The 22,936-nt window shown below is 42.8% G+C and overlaps 1 protein-coding gene and 1 pseudogene across 4 annotated transcripts in view; one reads left to right on the top strand and one right to left on the bottom strand.

Annotated features, from left to right (window-relative positions):
- The window catches only part of MDM4 (MDM4 regulator of p53), a 39,236-nt gene that overhangs the window by 5,741 nt on the left and 10,559 nt on the right, over positions 1–22,936 (top strand). For 2 of the 4 annotated variants that reach the window (XM_010369788.2, XM_030936179.1), the window contains exons 2-7: positions 6,500–6,612; positions 7,386–7,460; positions 11,689–11,822; positions 13,224–13,279; positions 19,060–19,127; positions 19,839–19,938. In XM_010369788.2, coding sequence (XP_010368090.1) covers positions 6,535–6,612; positions 7,386–7,460; positions 11,689–11,822; positions 13,224–13,279; positions 19,060–19,127; positions 19,839–19,938 — 511 coding nt within the window. In that variant the 5' untranslated portion in view covers positions 6,500–6,534. The remainder of the gene's footprint in view (positions 1–6,499; positions 6,613–7,385; positions 7,461–11,688; positions 11,823–13,223; positions 13,280–19,059; positions 19,128–19,838; positions 19,939–22,936) is intronic. The other 2 variants (XR_004058826.1, XR_748668.2) reach the window with 2 other exon arrangements.
- Positions 9,845–10,697, bottom strand: LOC104667401 (annotated as a pseudogene).

Here is a 22,936-nt window from a genome sequence, read left to right as displayed (position 1 = left end):
AGCAGGGAGACATACAGGTTTTTAAAAAGGTAGTGACATATCAAAAAGAAACATAGAATAAGACAAAATGTTAAATTGTAAGATGATGGAAACATCCGTATATATCAGTTACAGTAAGTGAACTAAAGTTACCAGTTAAAGGTAAAAATTGACAAATCAGATGAAAACCCCAAAGTCTAGCTACCTCTTACAGGCTGTACCTCTCAATACTGCCACAGTGGGAATATTCAAACCACAGAAGGGAGTAAAAGATTGCTTAAGCCATGTACAAGAACGTTAATATAAGACTGAGCATCCTAAATTTGAAAATCTGAAGTCCTCCAAAATCTGAAGCTTCGTTTGAACTCTGACATGATGTTCAAAGGAAATGCTCACTGGAGCATTTTGGATTTTGGGTTTTGGACTTTTGGATTAGAGATAGCCAGTAAGTATAATGCAAATACTTCAAAATCTGAAAAAATCCAGAACTGGAAACACTTCTGGTCCCAAGCATTTCCAATAGGGATACTCAGCCCGTAGCACTGTTCATAACAGTAAAAGCATAAAAACAAATGTATATCACATGCAAGGATATTGTACAAAAGTCAAAATAAATGAAAAATGAACGAAAGTGTGCTACAAGGATGAACCTTGAAAACATGCTAAGTGAAATAAGCCAGACATAAAAAGGACAAATATTGTATAGTTTTACCTATATGAGGTACCTAGAATAGGCAATTTCATAGAGACAAAGTAGAATGGTGGTTACCAGGTGCTAGAGAGGGAACTAATGGGGGAACTATTTAATGAGTACAGAGTTTCAGTTTGGGATATGAGGGAGTTCTGGAGATGGATAGTGGTGATGGTTGTGCAACATTAGGAATATACATAGTGTCACTGAATTGAACACTTATAAATGGATAGAATGAGTTGGGTACAGTGGCTCATGCCTGTATTCCCAGGGCTTTGGGAGGCCGAGGCGGGAGATTGTTTGAGGCCAGTGGTTTGAGGGCAGCCTGAGCGATATAGTGAGACCCTGTCTAGACACACAAAACAAAACAAAACAAAACAAAAGTAACTGAAGTGAGCTGGTGCCCACCTATAGTCCTAGCCACTTGGGAGGCTGAGGCAGGAGTTGAGGAGTTGAGGCTAGGAGTTCGAGGTTACAGTGAGCCTGGGCAACAGAGTGAGACCCTATCATTTAAAAAAAAAAAAAAAAGGTTAAAATGGTAAATTTTAGTATGTATAGTTTACCACGATAACAAAAATCTATAAAAAATGAATTTTGATATGACAGTAGGAATTAATCTATGTTAGTGGAACAAAATTTCCCAAATTACATGCAACATCCTTTTTTTTTTTTTTTAATAGAGTAAACTAAAAATACTTCTTAGGAATCCATTTTCATGCAGTAAAATGTATAAAAAGGAAAGCAAGGGAAATGAAAACAATAGGATTCACGATGATTATTGCAGGAAGGCAGAAAAATGGGATGGGGGATATTATGGTTAAATATAGGTTATCATCAGAGTCGTAGTTTGTGGATGATTATTGCGTTATTCAAAATAATCCAGGCCAGGGTTGGTGGCTCATGCCTGTAATCCCAACACTTTCGTTGAGAAAATCACTTGAGACTAGCCTGGGCAACACAGCAAAACTCTGTCTCTACAAAAAAATTTAAAAAAAATTAGCCAGGTATGGTGGCGCATGCCTGTAGTCCCAGATTATCAGGAGACTGAGGTGGGAGGATTGCTTGAGCCCAGGAGGTCGAGGTGGCAGTAAGCTATGTTTGTGCCACTGCACTCCAGCCTGGGTGACAGAACAATACCCTATCTCAAAAAAATTATGAAAATAAAAAGGTAAAAATAAGTAAAATGGGTCATATGTGGATGAATAATCAGAGTATGTCTTGAATAAAAGAATTATGATTAATTCTGTATACTTGAGATCTAATGCGGAAAAATGCTGCTAAATGGGGATGTTAGTGCTTGTCTGAGTTTGAAATCTTGACTCCAACAACTTACTCATTGGGTGATCTTGGACAAATAACTTCTGTTTCTCTTTCCTGATCTGTAAAATAAGGATAATATCTATGTAATAGGGCTATTTTGGTATTAAATGGGTTTTTGTGTGTGTCTGGTACATAGTAGGCTTGATGAGTCTTTACCATTTGTTTCAATTATCTAATGCTGTGGAATAAACCACCCCAAAACTTAGTGAGTCGAAACAGTCATTTTATTTATTTTTCATTCAGTGGGGTGATTGGCTGAGTTGGATAGTTCTGGTGGTCTTGTGGTTTGTCATGCAGCTGTAAGTCAGGTGACAGCTGAGGCTGGAACGTGTGTGGTGCTTTGTTGTGTTTTCTTTCTTTTTTTTTTTTAAGGACACCTCGAGACCGTTGAGTAAGTGCTTTGTTGTAGTCAGGTGGCAACTGGGGCTGGAAGATGTGTGTGGAGGTATGGCTAAAAGTCTGGGCTCAGCTGGGCAACTGCATCTCCCTCTCCTTTTAGCCTTTTTGTGTAGTCTCTAGTACAGTAGCCAGATTTCAAGCACCTCCGAAAGTACAAAGCATAAGCCTGCCAGGCCTGGAATTGTCACATTATCACCTACTGCATTCTGTTTATTAAGTCATAGGGCCAGTTAGGGAACGTGGTTCATTGGGAGCCATTTTTGGAAATTGTCTGCACATTATAATTAATGTTTATCTACCATGTTGCTCTACCATGTATGTAATTGTCAGATTTAGACACTGGGAATGTATGAATTAACAGTTACGAATTCCTGTCCACTTGTAGCTTATGTTTTACATAATAAATAATCAAAATATATGGTGTTTTGGTTGGTAAAAAGGTTGGTAGGGAAAAATAAAGCAGGGAAGGAGATAGGGAATACAAGCGGTTGGGAGTTGTAGTTTAAAAAATGGGTGTTCATATGAGGCCTTGTTGACAAACTGTCACTTGAGCAGAGACAAAAAGAGGGATAAGAACTAGAGGGCAGGCTGGGAGTGGTGGCCCATGCCTGTAATCCCAGGGTTTACAGCACTTTGGGAGGCTGAAGCAGGAGGATCACTTGAGCCCAGGAATTTGAGACCAGCCTGGGCAACATGGCAAGACCCCGTCTCTACAAAAAATAAATTAGCTGGGCATGGTGGCATGCACCTGTAGTCCCAACTACTTGGGAGGCTGAAGTGGGAGTATTGCTTGAGCCCAGGAGGTTGAAAGGCTGCAGTGAGCTGTGATTGTGCCACTGCATTCCTGCCTGGGTGACACAGTGAGACCCTATCTCACACACAAAAAAAGTGAATGAGGAAGTAGGTGATGAGATCAGCAGCCACCCATTAAAAACCAGCTTTTAATTTTTTTTTTTTTGAAACAGAATCTTGCTCTGTCACCAGGCTGGTAGTGCAGTGGCGCGATCTCGGCTTACTGCAACCTCTGCCTCCCAAGTTCAGGCGATTCTCCTGTCTCAACCTCCTGAGTAGCTGGGACTACAAGCATGTGCCACCACACCTGGCTAATTTTTGTATTTTTAGTAGAGATGGGGTTTCACCATTTTGGCCAGAATGGTCTTGATCTCTTGACCTCATGATCCGCCTGCCTCGGCTGGGGAGTACAATCCCAAAGTGCTCGGATTACAGGTGTGAGCCACCATGCCTGGCCCACTTCTAAATTTTAAATTGTGCTTGTTTCCTATTTGACTTCTTATTTTATAGCAGAGTAAGGTAATGGGAGAGGGAGGAATTTATACTTTGTTACAGCTATAAACCTTTTCAGAAGCATGAGGGATCTTGTTATCTTCAGCCAGTATATTTATTGATTGTCTGTTTTTTTTTTTTTTTTGAGATGGAGTTTCACTCTTGTCACCCAGGCTGAAGTGCAGTGGCGCGATCTCAGCTCATTGCAACCTCCACCTCACAGGTTCAAGCGATTATCCTGCCTCAACAACCTCCCGAGTAGCTGGGATTACAGGCATGTACCACCACGCCCAGCTAATTTTTGTAGCTTTAGTAGAGATGGGCTACATCTCCATGTTGGCCAGGCTGGTCTTGAACTCCTGACCTCAGGTGATCCATCTTCCTCAGCCTCCCAAAGTGCTGGGATTACAGCATGAGCCAGTGTGCCTGGCTGATAGTCTTAAAAAAATATTTTTGGCTGGGCGTGGCCAAAAATTTTTTTTTTTTTTTTTTTTTTTTTTTTCGAGATGTGGTCTCCCCCTGTCGCCCAGGCTGGAGTGCAGTGACGCAGTCTTGGCTCACTGCAACCTCCACCTTGCGGGTTCAAACGATTCTCATGTCTCAGCCTCCTTAGTAGTTGGGACTGCAGACAAGTGCCACGCCCAACTAGTTGTTGTATTTTTAGTAGAGACAGGGTTTCGCCCTGTTGCCCAGTCTGGCCTCTGTTATAAATTAATTTTCGATGCTGCAAATGAAATATCACTCAAACATAAATTTAATTTTCTCAGCAAGGCAATTTTACTTCTATAGAAGGGTGCATCTCACGGGTGAAGCAGTGGTGAGAGCACACCTGAACAAGGGAGGGGAAGGGGTTCTCATCCCTGACGCAGGTAGCCCCTACTGCTGTGTCATTCCCCTATTGGCTAGGGTTGGACCGCATACTCTAAGCTAATACTGATGGCCTATTTTAAAGAGAGCAGGGGTACGAGCTGGAGTGGCTGGGTCAGTAGTTTGGCGGGAAGGACGATTACAGAACAGATGACTCAGGTCAAGGGTGGTGACCAGGAGTGACTCAGGACAAGGGTGGTGACCAGGAGTGACTCAGGACAGAGCAGGTGATAGAAGCTGGGAGGGGGTTGTTTACTGAAACTAGGGGCAAGGAGACAAAGAGAACGAGGAAGTTAAACTTTTAAAGTTTTAAATGAAGAACAAAGAACAGGGGAGCTGAACATAGTGATACATTGGTTTTTTGGAGAGGATCTCAGAACTCATTGTACTTAACAATTTATAGACTAAAACCTTTGAAAAGGAATTTATTATATGCTACATCTCGAACTCCTGACCTCAGGTGATCTGCCCGTCTTAGCCTCCCAAAGTGTTAGGAAAACAGGCTGTGAGCCACTGCACCTGGCCTATTGATTGTCTTTCTAGGCTCCATTTACCCCTTGCCTGATGTGGCTTGTTAATCATCGATTTTAATAATTGTTGCCTTTTGTTAGAAAAAGGTGTAAATGAAGGTTAACTCAAACAAGTTTATTTAAAAATCTATTTTCTGGCTGGGCATGGTGGCTCACACGTGTTCCTAGCACTTTGGGAGGCCGAGGTGGGCGGATCACGAGGTCAGGAGTTCGAGACCAGCCTGACCAACAGGGTGAAACCCTGTCTCTACTAAAAATACAGTAATGAGGCCAGGCGCGGTGGCTCACGCATGTAATCCCAGCACTTTGGGAGGCCGAGGCAAGGCAGATCACAAGGTCAGGAGATCGAGACCATCCTGGCGAACACGGTGAAACCCCGTCTCCACTAAAAATACAAAAAAATTAGCCAGGCGTGGTAGTGGGCGCCTGTAGTCCCAGCTTCTTGGGAGGCTGAGGCAGGAGAATGGTGTGAACCCAGGAGGTGACAGAGCTTGCAGTGAGCGGAGATCGCGCCACTGCACTCCAGCCTGAGAGAGCGAGACTACGTCTCAAAAAAAAAAAAAAAAAAAAATACAGTAATGAGCTGGGCCTGGTGGCGTGTGCCTGTAATCCCAGCTACTCAGGAGGCTGAGGCAGGAGAATCCCTTGAACCCAGGAAGCGGAGGTTGCGGTGAGCCGAGATTGCACCATTACGCTTCAGCCTGGGGGACAGCGAGACTCTGTCTCTAAATAAATAAATAAAATAAAAAATCTATCTTCCTTCTCTGTAGCTTTTTTTTTTTAAGGATAAAATGTAGGTGAAAGATTTTCATTGAACTTTACTCTGTATTTCAGTTCATGCTACATCTTTTCTTTGATGATATATGTCCATCTTGGTTTAACCTGTTGTAGGTTTGTAATTGCTATGTTTTTTTCTGGGGTTGGTACTTTTAAAAGCTGTTTTAACTGCTACTTAAAGTGTTGACTCTTAGTTTTCTGTGATCCTTTGTCAAGACATGTTCCAACATGTTGTAGAGGTTTTCCTAGAAGTCCTGTTGGAATCTTAAAACCTGTGACTTACCTTGGTAAATCCCCAGTCCTGCATCTGGAGAGTGCTCTACCTGATAACCATTGGGGAGATAAATGATTTGACTTTCAAATAAAACAGTTTACTCATTAACATCAGTTGGAGGTTGGAGCATGCCTGTAACTGTTTCTGTTTCAGGCTTCACCTGAGAGAAGCTTGGACAATTCTTACTCTTAATTAAATCTGAACTAGAAAGTGGTCAGAAGATAGGCAGAACCTCAGCGAGGGTATACAGCATTTGTGTAGGGTGCTCCATTATATGTGTCGTATGTGTCTTACTTCTCCTGGTTGCCTTTGTGTGAATGCTAAATAGGGAGTTTTCTACGTTAGAATAGATTTTATAAATTTTTTTTTTCTATTTAGTTTTACCAACAGACTGCAGCTTCTTCCCTGCCAAAATGACATCATTTTCCACCTCTGCCCAGTGTTCAACATCTGACAGTGCTTGCAGGATCTCTCCTGGACAAATCAATCAGGTAAATCATTTTGGATATTCCTAGTTTTTTGTTTTTTGTTTTTTTTAAAGTTTAACTGTCTCATGACTGTAATCCCAGCACTTTGAGAAGTCGAGGCAGAAAGCTCACTTGAAGCCAGGTGTTTGAGACCAGCCTTGGCAACATAGTGAGACCTGTGTCTCTACAAAACATTTCTGAAAGAAAAAATTAGCTAGGTACAGTGGGTTCTAGCTACTTGGGAGGCTGAGGCCTTTAGTACTAGCTGCTTGGGAGGCTGAGGCGGGATGATCACTTGAGCCCAGGAGTTTGAAGCTGCAGTGAATTATGATCACAACCACTGCACCTAGGCTGGGCAAGAGAGTGAGACCTTGTCTCTTTTTTAAAAAAAGTAGGGGAGGTGGGGGTTGTGCTGGGTGAGGTGGCTCATGCCTATAATCCCAGCACTTTGGGAGGCGGAGGTAGGCAGGTCTCTTGAGCCCAGGGGTTTGAGACCAGCCAGGGAAACATGGTGAAACCACCTCTCTACAAAAAAAAACAAAAATTACCCAGGTATGGTGGCGTGCACCTGTAGTCCCAGCTACTCTGGAGGCTGAAGTGGGAGGATCAGTTGAGTCTGGGAGGTTGAGGCTGCAGTGACCTGTGATCCCACCACTGTACTCCAGCCAAGGCAACAGAGCAAGACCTTGCCTCAGAAAACAAAAGCGGGGGGAGCTGTTTAAAGAGGTTCTCTTGTTCCATAGTTTCAGAAACCTACTTGAAATGTAAATAGCACATTTATTTTGTGTTTACATCAGGTACGACCAAAACTGCCACTTTTGAAGATTTTGCATGCAGCAGGTGCGCAAGGTGAAATGTTCACTGTTAAAGAGGTAAGCCATCAAATAAAATTATCATTTTTTTTTTTTTTTTTTAAGATGGAGTCTCGCTCTGTTGCCCAGGCTGGAGTTCAGTGGTGCAATCTCGGCTCACTGCAAGCTCCGCCTCCCGGGTTCACGCCGTTCTCCTTCCTCAGCCTCCTGAGTACTGGGATTACAGGCACCTGCCACCACGCCCGGCTAATTTTTTGTATTTTTAGTCGAGACTGGGTTTCACCATGTTAGCCAGGATAGTCTTGATCTCCTGACCTCGTGATCTACCCGCCTCGGCCTCCCAAAGTGCTGGGATTACAAGCATGAGCCACCTCGACCAGCCAGATTCTCCATTTTAAGAACATTTGGGAAATAGAAGCCGGTGTAGTTTTGAAATCAGGCCTAAGAAAGGAAGTTCTTCTCCTGAGGTATCAGAGGGGCAACTTTTACTCTGTTTTAAAGACTGTTAAGTTGAACATCATATTTCCTTTCTTTTGAAGTGTGTTATAAGATAAACATAAGATGAACCATGAATTCATTGATCGTAGAATTAAAATGTAGAGCAAGTAAAGATTAAAAAGACACTGGGCCTGGCACCATGCCTTATGCCTGTAATCCCAGTATTTTGGGAGGCTGAGGTGGATGGATTGCATGAACCCAGGATTTTGAGACCAGCCTGGGCAACATGATGAAACCCCGTCTCAAAAAAAAAAAAATACAAAAATTGGGCGGGCGTGGTGGTCTGCTTGTTTAGTCCCAGCAGCCACTTGGGAGACTGAGATGGGAGGATCGCTTGAACCCGGAAGGTAAAGGTTGCAGTGAGGTTCCAGCTTGGTTGACAGAATGAGAGACCCTGTCTCAAAAAAAAAAAAGACACTGTCTGATTTACAGGCTATATTTCGAGGCAGGAATTAAATGAAGTAGTTTTCATTATAAATGTATCAGATATGGTGGCTCACGCCTGTAATCCCAGCACTTTGCAAGGCCGAGGTGGGCGGATCACCTGAGGTCAGGAGTTCGAGACCAGCTGACCAACATGGAGAAACCCCGTCTCTACTAAAAATACAAAACTAGCCGGGCATGGTTGTAATCCCAGCTACTCGGGAGGCTGAAGCAGGAGAATTGCTTGAACCTGGGAGGCGGAGGTTGTGGTGTGCCGAGATTGCGCCATTGAATTCCATCCTGGGCAACAGGAGCGAAACGCTGTCTCAAAAAAAAAAGTGTCAGACACTCTTCTGAGCACTGTGAGTTATTTTAAACATTTATGCATTTAGATAACTTATTTAGCTTCTGAAGTTTTTTAAAAAACAAATTGTATTCTTTAAGTGGAAAAGATTCAGTATTAAGATGTTAATCTATTGGAACTGCTTTCCTTTGGTGGGGGTAGATATCTAACCCTTCCTAAAGAGAAGAAACAAAATTATCAAGCTTTTTTTTTTTTTAAACTTAAAACCTTCACACCTATCAACACTGCCAGACTCCAGAACCATTACACCTCTCAAGGCGACAAATCTGGAGGCATATCTGATTTTTTAGAACACCTATATTACTTTTACGATTTTAAATTAAGCTTATCGTTTTGGAGTATATCTCTGAAAATTTTGACACATAAAACCTTTTTTCCCCAAACTTATTAAAGTCTGGATTTTTTTTTTTTTAGTTTTATGCTTTTATTGAAGCTTACAATTTCACTGAACCTTTTGCCCGAAATGAAAAAAATGCAAATTTAAAGTTTTGGCAGGGAGAGGTGACCACTGTCCCCTGGAGATCGAAGCCGAGCAGATCATGGCAGGCAAGTGAGGGTCCCAGCTGTGGAGGCAGCTGCCTGGCCAGAGAGGCCTAGGGAGCAGATTTGTCTGAGCAGGGCCAGCCCCAGGCAGCTAGAAGTTAACACCCAAGGATTTATGGGTGTGGTGGAATCCAAGCCACTAGTCCCATGGGCAGATCTCTCTCATGCTTGGTCAGATTCCACTTTGGAGAAAATGGGTTCATGTGACAGGATGGCCTGGTGAGGGAACACAGGTGCTAATGGTAACAGACCGATGAACACTCACCACTGGCATCAGGGTGGAGCTCAGCTGACTGGACACTAACTCCATTACAAGGACCAGAATCTCCTGCTCCTAGTGCCAGGCTGTGCCTCTCAACTGCTCATGGCCATCAGGACATTCAGCTTTCATCCTGTCCTCCATCAGGCCCCTACCTGTGTGGCCTCAGTCCTGGTTCTCACTCTTTGGTGGCTATGATAAAGGACTCTCATTCCTCTTTTGGTACAGTGTTGCATCGAGCAAGGGAGATGTTCTAAGAGGGACAGGGAAAGAAGAGAGAGAGGTCCATGTACTTCTCTCACTCTAGGAAGCCAGGAAAGGTCCCTGGTGTACTCCATTCTCCACAGATGGGTTGAGTCATAGCGTCCGACAAGCTGTCATGGTGACGATGTCCTTGAAGCTGAGCCAAATGTTGCCTTGTACAGCTGTGTCCTTCTCCCAGGAAGGCCTCTGTCAGCACCTGCAGCTGGGTGCACACCTGGATGAAGCGATAAAGCTACCTGACAGAATTGGCAGAGCGTGGGCAGTAGCCAGAGACCAGTAGCTGGGTAAACTGTGGGCTCAGGTTGTAGCACATTTGGGAGAGAGCTTGCTGCAGCTCTGTGTAGCTAATGGAGCCTGAGTGGTCCCTGTCATAACTACTGGAAGAGCTGCTTCCACTGCTGGATGAATTTCCATGGGGCTGAGAAGCCGTAGACATTGATGTGACCTGATTAGGTCTTGTCAAGCATGTTTATCATCATGAGGCAGGTCTCATCATTGAACAAGGATCAGTTGCGGTTGACCAGAACCTGCTTCACCTCCTTCATGGAGATAAAGCCACTGTGATCAGAGTCCACCAACTGGAACCAGGAGTAGGCCTCATCCATATTGGGAAGGGAGCCACCCTGTCCATAAGGCCTGGGCTGCTGGGCACTGTAGGAATTTGGAGGTGGCTGACCATAGGGGCCCCTGGAGCTGCACCGTCATATGGTCCTCCTGGAGTTCCAGAGGGGAACATCCCAAGATTGAAGTGTCCATAGGGCCCTCTACCAGCTGGTAGTCCTTAAGGCCCTCCAGGGGCAGGACCCCCATAACCACCACCAGGGGGTAGCGCGCTGCCATACTGCTGTCCACTATTGAGGGGTTCAGGGTAGTAGCTACCCGGAGGGGTTCCTGGCACTTGTCCTGCATCTCCAGGGCAGCCCTGCCCATACAGATAGCTGGCCATGGTGATTCTAACATTCACACGCAGGCAAGGGGTAAAGTCTGGATTTTTATATCATTATAGTGGTTATGATGAATTATGCCATCTCCTTCATTTAGCATGACAGAGTTTGCCTGAGTTTACACAATGAGCTTTGTGTTATGAACCTTGACTCTATCTGTTTCATAAAGGGAATTTCCTGATTTTTATTATTTATTTTTTTTGAGCCAGGGTCTTACTGTATCACCCAGGCTGGAGTGCAGTAGTGGTATCTCAGCTCACTGCAACCTCCGCTTCCCAGGTTCAAGTGATCCTACCGCCTCAGCCTTCCTAGTAGCTGGGACTACAGGTGTGCCTCACTACACCTGGCTAAGTTTTGTATTTTTGGTAGAGACAGGGTTTTGCCATGTTGCCCAGGCTGGTATCAAACTCCTGGGTTCAAGCAATTTGCCCGCCTTGGCCTCCCAAAGTGCTGGAATTACAGGTGTGAACCACTTCATCCAGCCAACTAAATTTTTATTTGATAAACACTTGGATTTTATGTTTTGTTCACTTACAGTGCTGATGACTCTTATTAAACATTGTACTTCATTTGCCAAAAAAATTATTACGTGAACACACATCAAAAGCCTAAAGTCGTTATTTATGTACCCTGGACTGGGAAAATATTTTTATAATCCAGGCAAATTACTTCTAGTAATAGACTTCTTTATTTGGACGTCTGAGAAAATTTTTAAGAGGATACTAGGTAAATTCACTGCTTTTTCTCATTGTCGGATCAGTTCATTTCTGTGCTTAAAAGTCTTGGTCTGTTAATTGTCAGAAAGACAGTGAGTAGGTGGACCTAGTAGTTGGGAGTGGCTTTCCTGTTGTAGGACCCCTTACACAAACATTGACAGTCTTGTAAATATGTTCTTTCTTTCTCTAGCAAACTAACTTACCTTACCTCCTCTAATGAATTTGTGTTTTTGGCAGCAGCTGGACAGATCACAACATGATATTTTATTCCACGCAGGTCATGCACTATTTAGGTCAGTACATAATGGTGAAGCAGCTTTATGATCAGCAGGAGCAGCATATGGTATATTGTGGTGGAGATCTTTTGGGAGAACTTCTGGGACGTCAGAGCTTCTCCGTGAAAGACCCAAGGTAAACAGAGTGAGGGTTTGCGTATCTTTTTGGGTGCTTTTACCTAGCCACTTAATTTCTATGGGTTATTAATATTTATTGCTTTATTCAACAAATATGTAAGGGCCTACATATGTTAGGTAGCCTATGAGGCACTGAGAATACGGTAATGAGCAACACACAGTCTGATTTCTCGGAGTATAGAGTAGAGTGAGTCAGTAGATGCTCTTGCCCATCTTAGTCAAATAATCACACTAATTCATAGTAAACCTACACTATGGTAAGTGCTACAGAAAAGAGATACATGAAGCAGGGAGTGGGTGGGATTTAGAGTGTTAGAGGTCAAGAAAATGTTCTTTTGAACAAGTGAAATTTGAGCCAAAAGCTGAACGATAATTAGGAAGTTGATCAGAGCGGGTTAGTTGAAAGAGAGTTTGAGGTTGATTGAACACCATGTGTAAAGGCCTGTGTAGGAGGAAGCTTGATGTTACTAGGTTAGAATTTTGTGAAATAATTGTTGGAGAGAGAGGAGGAGTGAGCAGATGAGAGAGATGTAGAATTGCTGGGCAGTTAGGGGTTGATGATGAGCCTAGTCAGAATCACAATAGGGCTAACCTGACCTGTTACTTTTCTCCAGCTGCATGGGGTGTAAGTTATTAGCTTATACAGTCAAAAGCTAATTAGTAATTTAGAAGCTCTCTTTCTCTGTATTTTTGATGACTGCTGCTTCTGAGCTCATTCTGTCTTACACTAAGACTTCCCTTAGCTGGATGCGGTGGCTCACACCTGTAATTCCAGCACTTTGGGAGGCCAAGGTGGGTGGATCGCCTGAGGTCAGGAGTTTGAGACCAGCCTGGCCAACATAGTGAAACCCCGTCTCTTACTAAAAATACAAAAAATTAGCTGGGCTTGGTGGTGGGCTCCTGTAATCCTAGCTAGTAGGGAGGCTGAGGCAGGAGAATCACTTGAATCTGGGAGGCAGAGATTGCAGTGAGCTGAGATCGTACCATTGCACTCCAGCCTGGGCAATAGGAGCAAAACTCCATCTCCAAAACAAACAAACAAACAAACAAACAAAACTCCCCTCCACCCCCACTTTGCAATTAAAATGTGAAACTTAATTCCTGGAAGGAAGGAATAGTTTCCAAAAGAGATTTCCCCACTTGGATTACTGTTAGCTAATGAAATAAAATGTAAATTAATCAGTTTTTTAATGGGGGCAGAGTAACACGGAGGCTTGGGCATTAACATCTTAATATTTAAGTAATTAAAAACTGTTCTGGGAAAAAGATTCTGCCTCTATCCCTTACAGAGAGAGTTGAGAGATAACATCAGAAATACGTTTAATATTTAACAGCAAACCACTGATATCTTCATAGTGACATTTAGGGTTGTTAATTTTTTATCTTCTCTCTTTAACAGCCCTCTCTATGATATGCTAAGAAAGAATCTTGTCACTTTAGCCACTGCTACTACAGGTATGTCACATCATATTTCTTCAGTCTGTATCACAGCTTTGATACAGGGGGCAAATGATGGGAAAGCAAAGAAGATGAAGGTGGAAATAGAATGCTATCTTTGGCATGACTGGGAGAAATACATACTACCTGTCACACAGAATGTTATGTTATTAACTTTTCATTGAAAAATCAAACAGTAGAAGGATTCCCACTTTCTAGACGTACTGTTAACATTTTGTCATATTGCTTCATCTAGACACACACTTTTAAAAATCTAGCAGATAAGGACTTTTTTTTCAAACATTGAATATCATTATTACACAAAACACATTTAACATGTAATTCCATAATCCTATTTCGTAGCTAGTTTATGTATCATTTCCCCCAGTTATCTCAAAATACCTTGTATTTTTGTCTTACTTGAATTAAGATCCAAAGTCCACACATTGCCTTTAGTTGATATGTCTCATAAGTGTCTTTAATCTATAAAACTTAACTTTCCTTTTGTTTTCATGTCATTTACTTGTTGAAGAAATGGGTCATTTGTTCTGTAGAATTTCCCACGTTCTAGAGTTGGCAGATTGTATCCTTGTGATTTTGTTTAATGTGTTTCTTTACCCCCCTCTATTTTTGGTAAACTGCTAATGCTTGAATAAATTCAAGTTTAAATTTTTTGCCAAGAAAGCTTTATAGGTGGTGCTTTCTACTTCTGTTTAATCACATCAGAGTTATGTAGTCTGCCTGTCTCTCTTTTAGTCAGTCATGTTAACAATCCGTGGGCTCAGGTGTTAATCAGTCTGATCCATCTGTTATATAGGTCACTCAAGAATCTTTCACCTAATGGCTTTAGCCATCTCTTATCTGAATGCCAATTTGTCTAACCCTTTGCTTGATTCTAGACCTTCTAAATACTGCTCTTTGAGTTTAATCTATTAGGTATGTATAGGAAACTGGTTGTACTGGAGTCTGGAGTCTCCAAAATGGTGGTCTGTAAGAGATAGGTAAATAAATTGGACAGACTGTAGCCATTTCCAAATAATGAAACTTTTTTCCTTTCCGCTACTACATAAAGCCCTTTTGTGAGCTTCATATTAGATTTTAGGTAACATTGTCCTTTGAAGAAAGCCCAAGTTAGTAATCTTTTTAGATTGACCATCTTTTTTTCTTCTGAAACTGGTCTGTGGTTGCCCAGGCTGGAGTGCAGTGGCACTATCTCAGCTCACTACAGCCTGGACCTCTCGGGCTCACGTGGTTCTCCCACCTCAGCCTCCCGAGTAGCTGGGATTATAGGCATGTGCCACCACGCCTGGCTAATTTTTTGTAGTTTTAGTAGAGACAGGGTTTTGCTGTGTTGCTCAGGCTGATCTCGAGCTCCTGGACTCAAGCAATCCACCCACTTTGGCCTCCCAGAATCCTGGGATTATAGGTGTGAACCACTGCACTTGTCCAAGATTGACTGTCTTTGGTAGTTTACTGAAATAAGTAGGTTGAGAAGAATCCATGCCTTTTTATCTTTTTCTTTCTTTCTTTTCTTTCTTCTTTTTTTTTTTTTTTTTTTTAAATGTAGAGAGACTTGCTGTGTCACTCAGGCTGGAATGCAGTGGTGCAATCATAGTTCACTGCAGCCTCTACCTCCTGGGCTTAAGTCATCTTCCTGTCTCAGCCTCCCAAATAGCTGGGACTATAGATGCATGGCACTGCACTGCACCTGGCTAATTTTTTTTTTTTGTAGAAATGGGGTCTTGCGGCCGGGCGCGGTGGCTCAAGCCTGTAATCCCAGCACTTTGGGAGGCCGAGACGGGTGGATCACGAGGTCAGGAGATCGAGACCATCCTGGCTAACACCGTGAAACCCCGTCTCTACTAAAAAATACTAAAAAAAAAAAAACTAGCTGGGCGAGGTGGCAGGCGCCTGTAGTCCCAGCTACTCTGGAGGCTGAGGCAGGAGAATGGCGTAAACCCGGGAGGCGGAGCTTGCAGTGAGCTGAGATCCGGCCACTGCACTCCAGCCTGGGCGACAGAGCGAGACTCTGTCTCAAAAAAAAAAAAAAAAAAAAAAAAAAGAAATGGAGTCTTGCTATGTTGCCCAGACTGATCTTGAACTCCTGGCCTCAAGTGATTCTTCCACTTCAGCCTCCCAAGGTGTTGGGATTACAGGCATGAGCCACCACGCCCAGACCTAAATCAATTCCTAATAAAGATTCATTCTTTAAAGGCAGAGAAAGAGACGTTGCTGTCATACTGAAACATGATTTTGAAGTTACTGAATTTTGAAGCCTGTTAAGTCTCATTGAGTCATTTGCCCACTTCATATAGCTGTAAATTTGAGAGTGAAGATCCTGCAAATGATATGGCAGCTTTATTGAAATTCAGTCACTTGTGAAATAGCATGACTTTCCTGGGATAGTCACTAAAGGTTTGAGATACATGGAGGATTTTATAATTGCTGATCTACTTTTTCAGTAAAATTTGTTTTCGGATTCATCTGTTTTCTGAATATAATTCTCCCTTTTTTCCTCTCATTTCCTTTCTTGTACTTTCTCTGTAGAGTTTAACATGCCATATAAAGAATATTTTGCTGTTGGTTTTGTTTTGTTTGAAACAGGATCTCTCTGTTGCTCAGGCTAGAGTGCAGTGGCAAGATCTCGGCTCACTGCAACCTCTGCCTCTGTGGCACAAGCAATCCTCCCACCTCAGCCTCCCCAGTAGCTGGGACTACAGGAGTATGCCACCACACATGGCTAGTTTTTTGTATATTTTTTGTAGGTACAGGTTTTCCCCTTGTTGCCTAGGCTGGTCTTGAACTCCAGGACTCAAGCGATCCCCCTTCTTCGGCCTCCCAAAGTGTTGGGATGATAGGCGTAAGCCATCATGTTTGGCCCATTTTTATTCTTTAACTTGTCGTTTTGAAAATATTTCAGACTTAATAAAGTTGCAAAAGTATTGCATAGAGTTTCCCTATACCCTTTATCCAGAGTCCCCAAATGGTAACATCTTACATCGTAATAGTATGATGATCAAAACCAGAAAATTGCCCTAAGTAATTCTGATTGGTTATCTGTTCTGACCTGCAATTGCTATGGTGCTTGTGGATGGCCATCTCTGTTGATTTTTATGATTTCGGTTGCTTGTGTTTTATTTGAAAGGACAAATGAGAGAAATGCTTTTCATGTAATCTATTTTATACCTTTGCAGATGGGGTAGACTTTTCTTTTCTTTTTTTGAGACGGAGTCTCGCTCTGTCGCCCAGGCTGGAGTGCAGTGGCTGGATCTCAGCTCACTGCAAGCTCCGCCTTCCGGGTTTACGCCATTCTCCTGCCTCAGCCTCCCGAGTAGCTGGGACTACAGGCGCCCGCCACCTCGCCCCGCTAGTTTTTTGTATTTTTTTTAGTAGAGACGGGGTTTCACCGTGTTAGCCAGGATGGTCTCGATCTCCTGACCTCGTGATCCGCCCGTCTCGGCCTCCCGAAGTGCTGGGACTACAGGCTTGAGCCACCGCGCCCGGCCTAGACTTTTCATTTTGATCAAGAAGATGACATTGTTTAAAATGGTAGTCCTTTTTTTTTTTTTTTGAGATGGAGTCTTGCTCTGTCACCCAGGCTGGAGTGCAGTGGCATGATCTCGGCTCACTGCAGCCTCTGCCTCCCAGGTTCACGCCGTTCACCTGCCTCAGCCTCCTGAGTAGCTGGCACTACAGGCATCTGCTACCAGGCCTGGCTAATTTTTTATATTTTTAGTAGAGACTGGGTTTCACCGTGTTAGCCAGGATGGTCTCGATCTCCTGACCTCGGACCTTGTGATTTGCTGGCCTCAGCCTCCCAAAGTACTGGAATTACAGGCATGAACCACTGCACCTAGCCTGAAATGGTAGTTCTTTCTAAATCATTTCTCCAAATTTTCCCATGTATACAAATGATATAAATATGATGAATTTTGTGTGTGTGTATTAATTTTTGAGACTGAGTCCTTGCTTTGTGGACCAGGCTGGAGTGCAGTGGTATGATCTCAGCTCACTGCAACCTCTGCTTCCTGGGTTCAAGTGATTCTCCTGCCTCAGCCTCCTGAGTAGCTGGGATTACAGGTGCACACCACCACGCCCGGCTAATTTTTGTGATTTTAGTAGAGATGAGGTTTCACCAGACTGGTGGGTTACCCAGAGTGGCCTCAAACTCCTGCACTCAAACGATCCACACACCTCGACCTCCCAAAGTTCTGGGATTACAGGTGTGAGCCACCACACCCGGCTGGTTTTAAAACTTCTTTTTTATATTGTGGTTTCCCCAGATAATTTATTTTTGCTTATAACTGTTTTAACCTAAGTAAGGTAGTAAGGCTTTATAAATATAAATGACAGTAATAGGATTGCTTTATTAAAGAATTGCTCCTGGCCGCATGTGGTGGCTCACGCCTGTAATGCCAGCACTTTGGGAGGCTGAGGTGGGTGGATCACAAAGTCAGGAGTTTGAGACCAGCCTGGCCAAGATGGTGAAACCGTGTCTCTACTAAAAATATAAAAATTAGCACCTATCATCGTAGCTACTTGGGAGGCACAGGCAGGAGAATCGCTTGAACCAGGGAGGTGGAGGTTGTAGTAAGCTGAGATTGTGCCACTGCTCTTCAGCCAGAGCAAGACTCTGTCTCAAACAAACAAAAAAATTGCTCCATCTGCATTATATGTTAATTGAACTTTGAAGATCACTGTGGTCAGAAAATGCCATCTCTCATTTTCATTGTCTCCATTTGTCTACAAAAATGTTTCTGGAAATAATGTTTTTATAATTAGAATTTTGAAAATGCTTTTTCAGTAGAACTGCATTGACAGATAAGTTGTAGGATCTGTATCCTTCCTCTAGAAGCCTTTATTGGATGGTGATGATATTTTCCATATTTTATCTCTGAATCTGGTAGTGGTTGGTGAACCTGACCCACAGTAGACTTATTTTGGGTGTATCTCATTTACATAGCCTCAAATAATGAATAGTCCAGATTATTAAATTGTTTGCAGCTTGATCTTTTCCTGTAGCCAAGTTTTTGTCTTTTGTTCTACTTGAAAAATTTCTTCGTAAGTCCTTGGAATACATCTCTTTTAGATTAATGTAATATCTAAGAATTTCTCTCTACTGGGTTGTTTTCCTTGCTTCTTTTTATTGGCCTTGAGAAAAACCTTATTTGCTGCTGCTTCTTAGGAAATGTTTATAGTAACTGGGAAAAATAAGATGATGAAAAAAATTAATTTATATACATGTGATGGTGATGGGAATTTCAACCATAAAATTATCCTTGACACTTAGAATGTCGCTTTAGATGAAGATGCTATTGTTTTACGAAGCAAATGGGGAAAAATCCAGATTTTAAGATCTCATAACCCTGTATGACTTAACACTTGAAAATCAAAATTAAATTTAAATAGCCACGCACTTTTTTGCTGTTGTTTGTGAGTTAGGCGAATTCGGTAATATAGGAAGAGATGACAAAAATAGTCTCCATTGTGTCCTGCTTGGAGCCAATTTTCATATAAAAATTTAAAAGCTTGATATGGAAGAACATTTTTACCTATTTTTCACTTTTTTTTCCCAATTATATTTTGGTAATATATTTTGGATATGGCCTGTCTTGGTCTTTGTCATTTTTATCAATTTTGATTTTTCCCTTGCAAATGAGAGCTTTGTCCAGCCAACATGGAGAAGTACATTTCTAGGGACTAAACCTGGCTCCCGGGTTGTTTGCTGAGGTCCTTTTTGTGTGGAAAGAATGGTTATTACCAGGGAAGGTTTTCCTTTTGTTTTACTTGCTATCCAGATGCTGCTCAGACTCTCGCTCTCGCACAGGATCACAGTATGGATATTCCAAGTCAAGACCAACTGAAGGTAAAATCACCACACGGTGACTTCTTTTGTTGTACAGAGTGGCCCCTTCTCTGTACCTATGGATCTTGGACTCCCAAGACCTTTCCCTGAATGTGGTAAGAATTTAATAAGAAAGGTTCTTGGGAGTTCACAGACCAGGGACAGAGTGAACCTTCTCTGTTCTGCCCATAACAGAGTTCCAGTCTCTGAACCTTTCTTTGGGATGTAGCACTTCTGATCTTCAGTTCTTCCAGTTGCATTTTTCTTTGGGTTTGTGTGTACCTGTGTGTGTGTGTTTGAGGAATTTGCTTTATTAGATTTTAATAGGCTTGTTGCAATTAAGTTCATGTCAGGCCATTTCCTAAAGCTTCCCCAAACCTGGGGAAACTTTATAGTCGTCTTGGTACATGTGAGAGTTTCATATGTTTTCTGAATTATGCCTAATTTTGTAGTAGACTTGAGGCTTTATACAGATAGCCTGTTTTTAACAGTAGATTTTGGCCTTTGTGTAGAGGTTTTTTTATCGCCCCAGGTTTGGGATTCTTCTAGCTTTGCTCACAGTGGGTTGAGGAGAGGTGTTGCCTTTATATGATGACTCTTGCGAACTTGAGTTCTCTTTCTTGTGTGTAACCCATTGTGTTGCACACTAACTGGTGAGCCAGAATGGAACTGCTACATCCCCTGGTCTCAGTTATTTCTACTGCACTGATGGACACTTTTCCCTTCTTTCAGCAAAGTGCAGAGGAAAGTTCCACTTCCAGAAAAAGAACGACAGAAGATGATATCCCCACACTGCCTACCTCAGAGCATAAATGCAGAAATTCTAGAGAAGGTATGTTTTGGATTAAGGCTATATGGACTTTTGTTCTCTTCCTCTTCACCCAACCTTTTTTTTTTAATCTCTCCATATGTGAAGTAGGAGAGGCATATGTCATCATTTCTCATCCTTTACTGAAAACCTTTTTATCAGCCTAGTTACTACCGTCGTTAGCTTTGAAGATGGTAGTGCTCTTTTAGCAACCCATGAGTACTAGGATGGTGCGAGACCCTTCCATGAGCTAGTGTGTTACTAGAAAATAGCTATACATTTATTGATTTGCCACCAAGTGAATTTTCTATATACATGAATTCAGCTGCCTTAGACTTTTCAATCTTAGTATTCTTGTATGTATATGATTTGGTTAGAATTTTTATTTTGATTTGTCTACTTGAGGCAAAGGCTCATTTTCATACTTTTTTTTGAGTCAGAGTCTCGCTGGATCGCACAGGTTGGAGTGCAGCAGTGCCATCTCAGCTTACTACAACCTCCACCTCCCTGGTTCAAGTGATTCTTGTGCCTCAGCCTCCTGAGTAGCTGAGATTACGGGTGTGTGCCACCACTCCTGGCTCTTTATTTATTTATTTATTTTGAGACAGAGTCTCGCTCTTGTTGCACAGGCTGAGTGCAATGGCGTGATTTCAGCTCACTGCAGCCTCCGCCCCCCAGGTTCAAGTGAATTCTCCTGCCTTAGCCTCTGGAGTAGCTGGGATTACAGGCGTGTGCCACCACACCTGACTAATTTTGTATTTTTAGTAGAGGTGGGGTTTCGCCATGTTGGTCAGGCTGGTCTCTAACTCCCAACCTCAGGTGATCTGCCTGCCTCGGCCTCCCAAAGTGCTGGGATTATAGGCGCACACCACCATGCCTGGCTAATTTTGGGGTTTTGTGATGTTGGCCAAGCTGGTCTCAAACTCCTGGCCTCAAATGATCTACCTGCCTCAGCCTCCTAAAGTGCTGGGATTAAAGGCGCGAGCCACTGCACCTGACCCAATTTTCACACATTTTGAAGTTTGCAAAGATGACATTATAAATATACTTAATCACAAAGCCAAGAATGAGATACAGGAAGCCTGGTATAAGTTGAGCATTCTAAATTTGAAATGTTGAGCATTCTCCATTTGAAAGATGGTAATGCTCTTTTAGCAACCCATGAGTACTAGGATGGTGCAAGACCCTTTCAAAGGATCTTAGAATAAGTTGAGCATCCAAAATCTGAAAACTTTTTTTTTTTTTTGAGACAGAGTCTTGCTCTTGTCACCAGGCTGGAGTGCAATGGTGCAATCTCAGTTCACTGCAGCCTCCACCTCCTGTGTTCAAGTGATTCTCCTGCCTCAGCCTCCTAAGTAGCTGGGATTACATGCGTGCACCACTATGCCCAGCAAATTTTTGTGTTCTTAGTAGAGACGGGGTTTTACCATGTTGGCCAGGGTGGGTTGATCTCATGACCTCGTGATCCACCCGCCTTGGCCTCCCAAAGTGCTGGGATTACAGGCATGAGCCACCACACCCAGCCTCTGAAAACTTTTTCACATGACACCACAAGTAGAAAATTTAACACCTGACCTCATGTGACAGGTTGCAGTGAAAACTTTGTTTCATGCACAGAATTATTTAAAATATTATATAAAACTACCTTCAGGCTATGTGTACAAGGTGTGCATGAAAACTTGGGTCCCATTGGCCGGGCGCAGTGGCTCACGCCTGTAATCCCAGCACTTTGGGAGGCCGAGGCGGGCAGATCATGAGGTCAGGAGATCGAGACCATCCTGGCTAACATGGTGAAACCCTGTCTCTACTAAAAAAATACAAAAAGTTAGCTGGACTTTGTGGCGGGCGCCTGTAGTCCCAGCTACTCAGGAGTCTGAGGCAGGAGAATGGTGTGAACCTGAGAGGCGGAGCTTGCAGTGAACCGAGATCGCGCCACTGCACTCCAGTCTGGGCGACAGAGTGAGACTCTCTCAAAAAAAAAAAAAAAAAAGAAAAGAAAAGAAAACTTGGGTGCCATCCCCAGGATATTTCATTACATATATGCAGATATTTCAAATCCAGAAAAATTGTTTTGCCCTTGGATGTTGGTCACCAGATCTTTGCCATTCCATTAGATATGCTGTGATCAGGCTAATGAGTTAATCCATATTTTCCCCAAAATTGTACTTTAAAAAACACTTTCTAGGCTGGGCGCAGTGGCTCATGCCTGTAATTCTAGCACTTTGGGAGGCTGAGGCGGGCAGATCACCTGAGGGCAGGAGTTCGAGACCAGCCTGGCCACCATGGTGAAACCCTGTTTCTATTAAAAATACAAAAATTAGCCAGACATGGTGGCAGGCGCCTGTAATCCCAGCGACTTGGGAGGCTGAGGCAGGAGAATTGCTTGAACTTGGGAGGCAGAGGTTGCAGAGCCGAGATCACGCCATTGCACTCCAGCCTGGGGGACAAGAGCAAGACATCGTCTCAAAAAACAAACAAACATTTTCTAAAATTAGTTTTTTGTTTTTGTTTCTCTTTTGGCGAAGATGTGTAAAATCATAAATTCCCCAGAGTCATTTTATGGCATGATGGCTTCTAGTCTAGGCATGTGGAACAATGGCAGGTTAAGCCTCTGGTTATGTCCGAGAATCTTTGGCTGCTGAAGTTATTTTAAAAGCTTAAATTAAATTTGAATAAGTTTATCATGCTGGATTGTTTTCTTTACATTTCATTTGAGCATAAACTGAATTTTGGTCTGCCTACTTTGTAACTATTCCAGTCTATATGATATTAAATGTGTAATTTTATTCCTTAATGCAAATCCTTGCTTATTTTATACTCAAAAGGCAATTTTAAGATGTATAAGAACATGGCTGGGCACTGTTAGAAAATCAAGGCTGGGCATGGTAGCTCGTGCCTGTAATCCCAGCACTTTGGGAGGCCGAGGCAGGAGGATTACTTGAGCTCAAGAGTTTGAGACCAGCTTGGGTAACATAACGAGACCTCGTCTCTACAAAAAATTAGCCCAGTGAAAAATTAGCTG

The sequence above is a fragment of the Rhinopithecus roxellana genome, chromosome 8 (assembly GCF_007565055.1).
Source record: "Rhinopithecus roxellana isolate Shanxi Qingling chromosome 8, ASM756505v1, whole genome shotgun sequence".
In the NCBI taxonomy this organism is placed as follows: Eukaryota; Metazoa; Chordata; class Mammalia; order Primates; family Cercopithecidae; genus Rhinopithecus; species Rhinopithecus roxellana.
This window is presented reverse-complemented; position numbering and strand designations above follow the sequence as displayed.